Below are 13991 nucleotides of genomic sequence, written 5' to 3' on the forward strand. Positions count from 1 at the left end.
TCAGTAATGCAACAGCTCTTTCAAACAGCATGAAGTTAGTTAAAAAGTATGGTAGTTCGAGAAGAGCAGGCTCACACAGTCCTGGATAAAACTGTGCTGTAGACATCATATTTATGGACAGATACATATGTAGGTTTTTTTATAGCAGATAGTGCCATATTCCAAGAGGACAAGTGGGCTTCCCTGGAAAGTAAACTATTACTCAATATGAGCAAGTAACTTACGTTGCCAATTAAGGACAGAAGGAGTGGCATAGGCCAGGATTCAATTTTCAAAAGAGAGTAGATAGTGCAGAATAGCCTCTTTCAGAGTTAGCTTCTCAATATTTGGAATATACAAGGGGAAAAAAAAATCACCAATGCACATTTAAACCAGAAGTCAAAGATACCAATTGCCATTCATCTGGAGAAGGAAACTTGTAATTGCACCCAGCAGCAGGTATCATGACAGAGACAAGAGAAGTGTACAACCCAGTGTTACAGGAGAATTCAGGCCTACATGAATGCAGCTTTTAAAAATTAACCTTTTACTGATTTTTTGAAAATTAACCCTATACTGATAACTATGGGAAAAATTTACATGAACACATTAGAATCCTTAGATTTGATAGGGAAACAGGAAATGGTTTAACTAAAGTGCTGCAATGTGCAAAAGACAGAATCCCCAGTTTTCCAGGAATATTGCCCTATATAGAGGAATACGTGCATTTGTGTGGGCCTTGTCATTTTAGATCAGCTACTTTCCAAAAGAAAAAGCATTGCTATTGATTACAGAATGCCATTTACAAATACTGTTAAATTTTGTTATCAAACTTTGTCATACCAAAGCATTTGTTATATCATCTTCTTTATCAAGCACAAATAAGAATTTTGCAACACTGTTCTATTGCCTGATATGGTCCCCTCATAAATATCTCATGCCAATTATACAAAATGTATCGTCAGAAATCCTTTCTGAATTCCCTAGAGCCATAGAACAGCAGATGTGTTTGTTTTTATACTACAGTGCAGTATTAGCTATTATTTTAATATGCTCATGCAAAAGGCACCTTCATATCTCTTTAATCTAGATTACACATTACTTTTTATGAAGTCTTAAATACTTCAGACAATGAGTACAGTTGAAATATGCAAAGTATGAATAAAACACTAATGACTGGCCACTGTGAATAACTCAATTTTGCAAGTGAGCATGCAGATGAAGAACAAAAACAGGAATGCATAAATAAAATGAGCCTTGCTCATTTGTATTAGGTAAACAATTTGAGTCCTAATAATTAACACACACACTACAGAATGTTTTGTCAAAGCATGATGAAACGTGAAAACATCTGTACTACAATTAAACAATTAAATCTGAGAAGTAGTGAGACCCATTTTAGGTGCATACTGTATTCAGTATGTGAATTAGTAAAATTCTGTTTCAGTTAGAATTTACAATTCCATTGTCACTAATTTCTACAGATCACAAATAAATAAATGCAGCTTTAGTTAAAATGGCTTAAATGTAAGTAATTACTGCACTGTGCGTGAAGTTGAATGGTTTCTGAGTTAGGCCATTAAGGTGGAACACTGAACAGTATAATTTTAATTGCTAGAATGGAGACTTGAACTGCATGTAGGCCACGTTTAAGAAAATGAAGAATACACTTGTTAAAATTAAAGGAAACATGCTTAAATTCTATTCTCATATCTTTAGGTCTAAATGAGAGGAAATTTTTCCTATAATTTTCCAAGTCTTGCTTCCTTCATATTATATGCTATTTTGTTGGGGAGGGGGAAATCAGGCAAAAAGTATCTATATATCCTGTATTTATAATGAATTTGATATAATGGAACGCAATACTAGTTTGCTATCCTAGAAAACATGAAAAAATCAAAAAACTCAGAGTTATCCGATTATTCCAGAACCACGCCTCAAAAAAAGTACTTTGGGTGAGAAAGTGTATTTTGGTAAGAAACTATAGCATGTATATAGTTTATCATAAATCTAATTGAAATATTTTCCATTAACATATGAAATAACCTGGGTTAGTAAAACATTTAAATATTTCAGGCAAAACAAAAATATTTCCCTTCTTAATTTTTCTGGAAAAAAAAAAAAAAAAGAGAGAGTTCTGCTCATATTTTAGAAACATAACTGAAATATGATTAGGCAGCAAGAAACACTCCTTTTTCCCCACAGCAAATACTGAATGCGTTTTTCCAATTTAACCTTTCCTCTGCAAAAGAAAAAAAATTGCAACATAGCAGGTATATTTGCCACACAGCAGATCTCTTCTTGGATTTCAGACCACCAACCATCTCCTATCATGGATCTTAAATAGTTTACATTACTTCTTTTGAAGGATTAATCTGAACTGGCGTAGATATAAAAACCAAACTGCATAATGCATTCCTAAACTGAATAGTCTTGTACTGTAAACCTGGTTAAAAAACCCATATGTTCTGTAAATGTGTGTGTGTGTTGCTTTCATACTACATACATTGAAATCGCTGTCAGGAATATGCAAAAGGACAAGATGGTTTTGTACAAAACCTCAATTTATTTCAGAGAAATTAAAAATATGGTATTTAATATATATAAATTTCTATTCCTCTATAAATATAGATGATCTTGTGATAATGAACAGAAATAAATGCATACCGAATTCAAATAACTTTGCATTTCAGGGTATGGGAGCCATAGATAACATTTATGAACCTAAATACAGGTGCTTGTTATATAAAAAGTTATAACAATACAATCAGGAGTGTAGCATTGTAGCAGTCTGCTGTTTTTCATACAGAGGACTAAATATTAAAATGAAGCTGTCAAGGGTTACATTTGATGCATCTTGTTTAAACCTGTTTAACCCTGTCCCCTCACACTTATCCAGGAGCAATATGAGATAGTAGACATATTGCATGCGTGCTTTCTTACCTCCACAGTATGCAGTGTAATTACTGTGCTAAAAAAAGGGAGAGGTTCCTTAAGGTCTCATAGCCCACCAGATTGTTTAACCATTTTTCCCTCCTAGTAGTCTAAAGCTTCCTTCCTTCCTTCATAACAACAAACACATAAACTAGAATTCAAAGGAGGGTTAATGTTTTTAAACATTTTGAAACTGGAAAGTCAATTTATAGTTTTAATTTTTAAAAATCTGAATGCTGCATTTCATTCTGATAGAACTCTTTTTACTGAGTTCATATTTCCTGATCCTGTTTATATTGAGCTGTCTGTTAATCTAAGCAAGTATCAGCATCTCAACAAAGCATTCCAGGTAGTTCTCCCTCAGCGGTTTCATTACCAGAATAATATTATCATAAACATACACAAGCTTACTCACTGCTGAAGCAGATGGCTAAAACTGAGCACACAATTAGAATCAGGAGTAGAACTATTCTTGGTCTCTCTTTCTTGCACACAATGCTAAACTTTTTGTGACGGTGACAGCCAATAGATCACCCAGACCAGTCATCTCTTGCTTTTTCCTTTTGCGGGGGGTTTAAAATATAACTTTATAGGGAAAGTTTAATATCCATGTTCTCGTTTTTAAGCCATCAGACCTGCTACAGGTTCAGGTGGCGTTAAGACCTCTGATCTTGACCATTAAAAAACCACAATTCTCCTTTAGCTACAGTTAAATAATTTTTTTAAAAGAGAGAGAGAAACCCTCCCCCCCCCCCAAAAAAACCCCCAGAAGACAGCCAACCCCCTCCCCCCTCCAAACACACATCTAATCCAAAACCTTGGCAGAAAGTTGTTTATTCTGCTGCTGTGGCCCCAGAGGTGAGGCACGGTTTGGGACAGAACCAAAATGGTCCTCCCACTTCTTCCGCCCCTTCCCCTGGCAGTTGGGTGACTGGTATTGAATGTCTTTGGGGAGACAGCAAGACAAGGAGACCATATAGTTATTGGTGGGCAGCAGGGATCAGCTCCTCTGCTCTCATCCTCTCTTCTACCATGCAGAGCTGGTAGAGGCAGCAAATTGCTGCTTTCTCTTCTCTTCCCTCAGGATACAATTGATAAGGGATAAACAACCTGTCCCTGCATCTGGGGCAGGATCATGACAGGTGATCTTCTCCACCTCCCCATACCTAGGTAGGAAGTTGGGATCAGGAGGTTGCCTGGGTCAGGAGGAGCCTTTGCACAGCTGCAGCAACCTCAGTGCAGGCCCTGCTGTTCATGCAACTAAAACTCCAAGCAAATCAGCCAACCTGTCTGGGGGAGAAGAGAGGGATCTGTTTTGGTTTTAAAAAAAAATAAAAAATTCAATCCTGCACTAGAAAATAAAATCCAATACCAGTTGTTTTTTTTTTTTTTAAAGTGTGTGTGGGTGGGGGGATGGGGGGAGGGATATCTGTAAATGGCTTTAAAATGTCCTAAATAATTAAAAAAAGTGAGAGATCTTTGCAATTTAAATACAGTACAAATATACTTACAAAATCTTACAGAGACTATTTACAACCCTCTCCCCAAAGGACACAGTATGTTCAGTTCCAATAGGAGACAGAAAAAGAGAGAGAGAGGGAGAAACAGAAAGAGAGAGTCTGTCCCAGCTTAGGAGTTTCCCCACCTGCCTCTGTTCTCTCAGAGTTCCCTGCAGGCTGGAGATGTCGTTTGCAGTCCAGAAAGTCTGACTGTTTTGCAAGCATTTCACCCCGTCCCAGCTAGAATGGTGGCTACATGGCGAGCTGGATACAGGTCCCTCACCCACCTTTGAGGCAAAAGGTTTCCCTCAGCTGGGTGGGGCTGGGCTTCACACGGTGGTTTCCCCCTGCTTGCTGTTGGTGAGTCTAGTATAGAACTTCCTCCAGGAATTGAGCGTTTTCCCAGACCAGATCCAGAAGCCTGAGGTGATGCCCACGATTAAGGTCATGAGATACTTGATCATGAAGACAGTGAAGTCAGGACTCATGGGTGGGTGGTGGCTGCTGTGGTTGTTGGGGCAGGGAATGGCATAGCTCTTACATCTCTGGGTGACCCAGCTCCTTTCCCACTGTTCCCTAAAGGCTTGCTCATAAAAATAGCAGGCGATGACGATGGTGGCAGGCACCGTGTAGAGGACACTGAAGATCCCAATCCTCACCATCAGCTTCTCCAGCTTCTCTGTCTTGGTGCCATCATGCTTCATGATGGTCCGGATGCGGAAGAGCGACACAAAGCCGGCCAGCAGGAAGGAGGTGCCGATGAACAGGTAGACGAACAAGGGGGCCAGCACGAAGCCGCGCAGGGCATCTACGTTGTTGATGCCCACAAAGCAGACACCACTGAGCACGTCGCCATCCACCTGCCCCAAGGCCAGTATGGTGATGGTCTTGATGGCCGGCACAGCCCAGGCAGCCAGGTGGAAGTACTGTGAGTTGGCCTCGATGGCCTCGTGGCCCCACTTCATGCCAGCTGCCAGGAACCAGGTGAGCGAGAGGATGACCCACCAGATGGAGCTGGCCATGCCGAAGAAGTAGAGCATCATGAAGAGGATTGTGCAGCCCTCGCGTTTGGTGCCCTGTGCCACCGTGCGCGAGCCGTCCTCAGCGAAGCGCTCATTGCACACCACGCGCTCCTCCAGCAGGAAGCCAGCAATGTAGGCCACGGCCACGGCTGTGTAGCAGCCCGACAGGAAGATGATGGGCCGCTCGGGGTAGCTGAAGCGCTTCATGTCCACCAGGTAGGTGAGCACGGTGAAGAGCGTGGAGGCACAGCACAACACCGACCAGATGCCGATCCAGGTGCGGGCAAAGCGCAGCTCCTCGGGCCCGAAGTACATGAGCCCATAGAGGCGGCCGGGCTCGCAGGGGGCGCCGCAGTCCTTCTCGCCCAGGAAGCGGTAGTTGAGGTAGGCGGGCACCTTGAGGGCCCGCGGGCAGGAGAACTTGCCGCCCCCCGCGGCCGCAGCGGCGGCGCCGGCCCCGGCCCCCGGCGCTCCCGCGCCGCCACCCGCGCCGCGCTGCTGGGGGTTGCTGGTCCAGAGCTCGGGCAGCAGCGAGGGCGTGGGGGTGCCGCGCTCCGACGTGTTCTGCCCCACGCACAGCTCGCCCGCGCCGTGCACCGGGAACTTCTCGCAGCGCAGCGTGTCGGGCCACTGGAAGCCGAACTTGTTCATGAGCGCCTCGCAGCCCTGGCGCGCCCGCTCGCACAGGGAGCGGCAGGGCGGCAGCGCCTGCTCCAGCACCGTGCACACGGGCGCGTACATGGAGCACAGGAAGAACTTGAGCTCGGCCGAGCACTGCACCTTGACCAGCGGGTAGAACTGGTGCACCTCCAGCCCCGCGTCCTCCTGGTTGGTGTGGCCCAGCAGGTTGGGCATGATGGTCTGGTTGTAGGCGATGTCCGTGCAGAGCGGGATGGAGATGGGCTGGCAGTAGCCGTGGTCCGGGATGGAGATGCCGCGCTCGCCGTTGTACTGCTGCTGCTGCGCCGGCGCCTGGCCCCGCGCCGCCACCGCCAGCGCCAGCGCCAGCAGCAGCCGCCGCGCGGAGCGGACTTGCCCGCGCTCAGCCATGGCTCCGCGGGCGCCCGCCGCCGCCTGCCGCTCGCAGCCTCATGAAGGGCAGGGCGGGGGGCACGGGCGCCGCTGCCCGCCGCGCTGGGGCCGCCGGAGCCCGGAGGGAGGCAGCGCGCGGCTCCCCCTCGCGAGAGGCAGCCCGGGCTGCTGCTGCTGCTGCCGCCGCCGCTACCGCCGCCGCCTCCTGCGCCGCCGCCGCCGCCTGACCATTTGTGTCAATCCCTCAAGCCCTCTCCCCCTCGCCTCTCTCTCTCGGACCGGTTTCCAGGCGCCCCGCAGTCTGCCTTTCACCGGGAGGGAGGGGCCTTGAAACCGACGCCGGAGTGGCCTGCGTAAGGGAGCGTCGCCCAACGCCTCACTCCGCTGCCGGGCGCACGGCGAGGACGGAGCGCCCCGGGGCCACCTCGCCGAGGCACAAAGGCGGCAGGGGGGCGGCGGTTGCCGCGGAGGAGCCCGGGCTCGCTGGGGTCCGCTTTGAAACGCGGAGGGAGAAGAGCCCCGTATGCTGGGAAGGGGTCCTGGCTAGAGCGGGGCAGCGCGGTCCTCCTCGGGTTTCCGCCGAGCGAGTCCGCAGTCCGCCCGGGCGAGGCTCTGCCACTGCACACAACCTCCCGCTCCCCGCGAGGGGGCTCCCCTGGTGCCAGCCGCCCCTGAGGTCCCGACACAAAACCCGGGGCTCAGCACACCGCTGAAAACCAGGAGCCAAACTCCAAGCCCAAGCAAGAAAGCCACTGCCCCCTTCACCAGCTGCTTGTCTCAGGGCTTCAAAAAATAAGAAGGGCTCAGAGCCCTCACTGGTGCCCTTCGCACGTCAGATGAATTTGGCCCACCGGCTTCAGTAACCGAAGAGAAAAAGGGAAACCCCCACCCGTGCTGCAGCCCGGAGAGACGTTGCCGGGCTCCTGTTTGCTCAGCACATCGGCCAGACAGGAGCCCTACCCCCTGGGTGTACAGTGCTCATCCCCAACCTTCTTCCCCTGCTTTGCCAGCCGGCTCTGGTGAAGTGCGAGCACATGCTGGCGCTCAGCTTCCCCGCCACAACAAGCAACAAAGATGAAAGTAAACCAGATCAAGCCAGAAAAAGAAGAACGTGTAACAGACCCAAGACGTAGCGATGTCGGGGCCACCGCAGACATTAAGATTCTAGGAGCGTGGTGGCCGTTTCGGGGTGGCGGGGAAATAATGGAGTCCCTGTGATTAGGACAGTTTAAAACCCCCTGAATTGTTAATGTATGTTACATTTTAGGGCCATCAAATGTGACAGCAGCCCTTTAAGGAAAGGCAGCTGTGTTAATTTCAGCTCTATTCACAACACAGCAGGGGATGGGGAGGGCGAAATCAATATTGGCCAAATAGAAAAGGATACAATCATAGGGGTGGGAGAGAAAGAGGCCTGGGGAGGAGGACAACATTACTGACTGGCTTCCAAAAGATGAATACAAAAAATGGGGAGTACAGTAAAAAACCATGAATATTAACTGAAGATTTTTGTACTCATCTTCTTTGTGAGGGGGCAGGGAGGGTGGGGGATAGAAATGACATAGAAATGAGTCTCAGCACTTTGGAATCATAGTTACAGCTACTATGAAATAGCGCTGATCTAATGGGAGCACAATAAAAAACCCCATACATTTATTGAAAAGGACATTGTTTTCTTTACAGTGTTAAGTTAATGGTATTAGACAAATGTGTAAATAGAAGCCAAGACCACAGTAATAACCTGAAATATTAAAGTAATATTTACAACAATTTTGTTTTTTTACAATAGGTAGCAACTTTGGGTCAGTTTAAGATGAATACCACCTTACTTATAAGTATCTTGAGTATTTCAAAATGGTTTCTCAAAAACATTCACTACTTTCTGAAGATTGAAGAGGGTAATTACAGTGGAAATCCTGTTGGTTCTTTCAAAATAGATTTGCAAAGTTTTCCCCTGGAGAAGGCTGGGTGAGGAACTTGCTCTACTTGCTGGAATTTAGTAATAATCATAATAAATTATATTTTTGTCAAATCTTTTAATGAGGAGAATTGCAGCACAGTTTACAAACTCCCATGCCTCAGCACAGCTCTATGCTCTGGCAGTTAAAATCCTCATGTGTGGATGCCAACATAAAGTCAAGTGTTGGAGCAATGTTGTAGCCATGATGGTCCACAGTATGCAGGAGAGGTAAGGATCTTCATGGGTGATATCTTTTATTGGACCACCCGCATAATTGGGATAGACTCAGACCAGCTTTCAAATATATGGCCCTGTAGAACAGAAACCAGGTATCCTGACTCCCAGTCTGTTGCTCTGACTTCTTAGTACATGGCCTCTCTTTTCTTAAATAGTTGATGACTCACAGTGTGTTATGGCCAGTTTTACTTTGTGCACAAGAGATACTTGGAAAGGGACTACTCTAAGATATGTTTATAAGTGTTTCAGGTGACAATTATTAACGAAAAACCAAGTATTAATGAGACATATGGATCCTTCAATCTGTGCAGTCATGTGGAGTTGCAGGTAGCACATTTTACCTGTGGTGGTTATAGATAATTTTGACTTAATATTTAGGCCACTTTTTTTTTTCTCTCCCAGCAGTGCTGTCCCACATTCAAACAAAGTTAGCGGCAATATATACAGCAGATAATGACTATAGGAGCAAAAGCATGATTAGAAATAGCACAGCCTCCCACATCAGTTGCCTTTCCCCAGGCTGGAAAAGTTCATCAAGACTTAATAGTATCTCTCAAAAATCCTCTTCTCAAAACATTTCAGTTCAGGAAATTTTGCATGATCTAATTCATCCTCAATCTTCTCCTGTTAAAAAATGTTTTCAAATTGAGTTTATGCTGAATCTATCCTGTATCCTATTTAGATATTTAGCACAAATGTTAAAACATTTAGTAGTTAAAATGTTAAAATATTTAGTAGTTACCCATCTTCCTCCCTAGAAGTATACCTTTAGTCAAAAGTATTCTTACAACTTCTCTAAGGAACACAAAGCACGCTTATCCTAAACAACAATATTTCTAAAATAATTATTTTGCTGTTGGTTTTACATCAGCATTTTTTTAAAATGGCCTTTAATTATGAATTCCTCAAGTATGTAGAAGTGTTGCACATTATCACACTGTAAAGGTGAGTTAGATCTATGTTACAGTGTGTTTTGACGGGCAGGCATATATGTTTACATTTGTACAAGGCCCAGTGGGAGATAAAGAGTAGAGTATTTAAAAAACAACACACATTAACAAACTTTTCTTTCCTTACAATGAAAGCGTAGTTTATAGCCTGTGAGAAAGAAATAGAAAAACTGACAAATGTAACAGTAGAGAAATCAGATTTTTAAAAGACAGTTCAACTCTTCACCCAAAAGAGATGTTTGTTTGCTACTTGTAACAGGAATGATTAAATAGATACTAACCCTTGAAATGATCAGCACATTGTTTGTAACAAAATAAAAAAGTAAAGGCAAAACATAGATACTATAAAGTAACCATAGCTAGTATATGTAAGAAGATAAGTGATTGACCACTGGTGGGTTAGTCTAATAAAAGATATCAGATTCACCCAAGGAACCTTGTCTAACTTTTACATTGAGTTTATCACATGCATATACGAATGTATTTACTTGGCGGCATGTCTACACGTGCAATTAATGCAAAACAATTAATTCCAGAGTGTGTGTCTGGGATAGCAGCATATTCAGCTGGGTTGGATAATCCCGGCTGGCAGGGGGCCCCAGGAGTCAGCCTGCCCACTGGGGCTGTTCCCCTTGGCTCAATGTGCTGTGAAGGGGCTCACTGGGAAACAAGGGTGCTTCAGTGCAGGGCTAACTGGCAGGCAGCCCCTGCACTGAAGTACCCTCATGCCCCAGCCAGCTGGGATATCATTTATGTGTGTGCTGCTGTAGAGTTTTATACTCCTTAGCAGGATAGTCCTTGTAATTAGAAGACCTATCCTGCTGTGGAGTAAATTAGTTTACTCCAACTTAATAGGGGCGCACGTGTAGATTCCCAGAAGTTTACTGTGCAACTAATTAGTTTATTGTGCAGTAAACGTCTTGTGTAGACGTGCCCAACAAGAGCAAAATACTCTCAAATAATTTGATACGTTGTTTAATGGAGTCAGAGTTCAATGAATTCAGCCATCAGTAGATAGACATGCTAACACTATAATACAATGAAACAAGTTAAGCACCTGAATAAATCTTGACTACAATTAAAAACTAGTGGTGCCTGATGACCAGTTAAATATTTTTTAGTTGCAGATGCAAAGAGTTTTGAAAGGACAATACAGCAGGATGAAAATAAACATTAAAATTTACTGAGATCATGGAGATTAAATTGCTTCATGTAATGGAGTTCTACACAAAGAACAATGTCTGAGGTCAGAAATGATAAATAAGCCTGTGTCCATCCATAGTGTAAGAACAGATCTCGATATGTCCTATTTTGGGAATCCATAAACATGGCCATCAAAGATAAAGCATCTAAGTATGAAATTTGCATCACAGAACACTATGCTGGAAACCTATTGCAAACGCAGATAGTGCCCCACAATTCAGTGCCAATTCTTGCTGACATAAACATTTCCCTTGTAATCATATCAAGCTCTTACTCATGTCAAACTGTTAGTAGAAAAGTCTATTCAAATAGCAAAACATGATAAAATACAACCTGGCTGTTTTAGGGGTTCTTTACCTAGCATTGTAATATAATCTAATAATAGTAGAATACTCACAGTACACCATACTTTATTAGACTACTCATAGACTTATGAGAAGGACAAAAACCTTAGTCAATATGTAACAAACATGTTGACATGTTAAAAGACAACTGTCTTGAGCCAAAGACAGTTAGCCCTGAGGTAGGTCCAGAAAATCTATATGTGAAAAATGGAATGGAAAATATACTATTAAAAGATCCCAAATAGTAACCCTCATTGAAAAGTACAAGAGACTTCAAACAGAAAAGATGCTTGGAAACCTGAAAAAGTACTAGCCATTTGCATCTATGATGTATGTCATAATACTCCAAAGAGGTTGTTTGGACCAGAGAAAGGAAAAACTTAAAAGCCTAAGTTTGATTCTGATTCTCTGAATTTTGGAACAACCAGAATGCACCTGGTACATGCTCTGGTGCTGTCACCCAGTCCCTGACAACAAAATAATCACCAAAAGCAGAAAACATGGGGCCCAGGTGATGGTACCACTAATAGCCAAACCACTCCAGAAAAAGCTGCAGCAATCAGAAAGCCATTAAGGTTCACAGACAGTATTTATTAAGAGGCATTTAATAGCTGCAGACTAATTCTCTATTATCTATGAGATGCCTCGGTGTATTTTACCATAGCTGTTGGATGCATTAATTTGTCATGTTTGTGGAAATAACCCTTTATTTCTCTTTGGTTTGAAAAAAAAAAAGTGAAGATTCAACTCCAGTCCCCTAAAGTCAAAGATACTTTACCCCTGCCATGTGACACCTATTGTAATCCTGTCCTTCATCATGTAATTTAGGCCAGAAATAAAGATCAAACTTTTTCCTAGCACTCCTGAAAGTCAAACATTATTATACTGCTTTTTATATCTCATACTTCAGAGAGGGGGAAGGAGAAATGTTATGCACATTCAGAGCTAACTCTGGAAAATCTTTTCATCACAGTACCCACAACATTGTTGCTTAATAATGTTTATAGAGTAGTTTGAACTAAATGCAATAAGTATTGACTGTGAGGAAGGTTTTATTTTGTTTTGTTTTCTTTTTGGAAGAAATGTAGATGATCCCTTGTAAATTAAAGCCTTATGCTGCCTGTGCTTTCCAGTGCAATCTTTGATTGGATGAGAGAGAAGCTGGGACTGTAATCATTCCTGTGCTGGAAGAAGTTTTCTGGAGAACAAGAAAAACTCAGGATTCTTAAAAGGGCAATTGCAGCTCGCAGTTCACTTTGTTTGGAAGGAAACATGCATTTTGTTCTCTTTCCTTTTCATCCTCTATTTTAAGTTAATTTTTTAGGATGATATAGAGAGCCTCAAAACTACCATTTATTTTATTGTTCTTTTAACTTACAAATGGTGCATTTAAGGCCTGATTCTGGAATCCTGACTTCTCTGACTATACCTATTGATTTAACTGAAACAAAGGAAGTGCTTTGTAACTGAAACAAAGGTGAAGCTTTGTCAGGCTGTGGGATAGAGCAAGAAATTGACTGACAGGTAAAGCTGACACTGCTCCTAATCTGACACATCTGATTCTACTGGGTGTAAAGTTATTGACTTCAGTGGACTTACTCCTGATTTATAGTTGTAAATGAAGTTAGGATCATGTTCTCTGAACTGTAATTCCCAAGTATCAAAAAAAGTTGTAGCAGGAAGGAAGGGGGGTGTGGTATATGTAGATATAGTCCCAATATCTCATCTGGGACAAAATCAGATTTACTTATGTACTAGAGGAGATACTTCATGAACTTGTAGATGTCACTGTTAACAGAAAGTAGATTAGTCCTTACTAAGGAGATTCTTTAAAAAGAAATTTTCAGCCCTTGTCCTGGCAAAGAGAGTTTTGAAAATATAAACAAGTGCAAACAGTTGCCAGTTGACTAGGTGGCCTGACTGGAATGAGCCGTTGTGATCCACTTCTAATGATTTCTTCACTTACATCATTGTGTCATAAGACACACACTTTATATAAGACATGTTACTTGAGCTTGGGTTGTAAGCCAAATAACCTCCTTGCTAGAGCTTCTCAGAGTCTTCAAGATGACAATATGAATAATAACTTCAGGATATTAGGCAACATTCATCCATTATGTTTCCCACACCAGCAGCTGTAATAGTGCTTGTGGAAATGAACGCATCCTCTCATCATTTCCAACCTAACAACTGCTTCAACAGCATGGGAGGGAAAGGGAAACACGTTAAAAAACTCAAATGAACATAGGGCAGGAAGTGACCTCTGGGGTCATCTGGTTCAGTCACCCACTATTATAGACATCCACAGAATAACAATCCTTTCATAAAACAATCACGTTTTTTACCACCTCTGCATCACTGTTCTCCACTGAAAGTCTCTGACCTCATATCCATGGACAGATCTAGGAGTTTGAAAAGGTAGGTGCAAATGGCATGGTGCATCAACACAACACATGTGTTTCTTCAGTTAAAGATAAACTAGCTTTATTAATATGCTAGGAGCCCAGTGCTATATTATTCAGTTTAAGATCAATTAAAAACTAAATATAACTTTATTGGAATGTTTACAAATTTGCTAGATTACATCTTATGTATTAAAAAATATAACAAACTAGACAAAATTAGTCAAAAGATATTGTTTCATTACTTCTGTAGAATGATAGAAAATTAGTAGGGGTGCACCAATAGAGATTTTGGGTGCCGATACCAATAGTCAATTTTTAAGGAGGCATATCAGCCGATACAATCCCATTTCCGATACGAAGCCCGGCAGCTTGAAGAGCTGCATCCAGCTGGTAAGTCTGTTGTGGTGGAGTTGGGGGGGAGGAAAG

General features: G+C 43.1%; 1 protein-coding gene across 1 annotated transcript; it reads right to left on the reverse strand.

The window, feature by feature from the left end:
• Window positions 1-2525: 2525 nt before the first annotated feature.
• Window positions 2526-7540, reverse strand: FZD1 (frizzled class receptor 1). The gene has a single exon (XM_059729020.1). The coding sequence runs from the start codon at window positions 6482-6484 to the stop codon at window positions 4742-4744; it is 1743 nt and encodes a 580-aa protein (XP_059585003.1). The 5' UTR covers window positions 6485-7540; the 3' UTR covers window positions 2526-4741.
• Between the last annotated feature and the right edge of the window lie 6451 nt (window positions 7541-13991).

Source organism: Alligator mississippiensis, chromosome 5 (genome assembly GCF_030867095.1).
Source record: "Alligator mississippiensis isolate rAllMis1 chromosome 5, rAllMis1, whole genome shotgun sequence".
NCBI lineage: Eukaryota > Metazoa > Chordata > Crocodylia > Alligatoridae > Alligator > Alligator mississippiensis.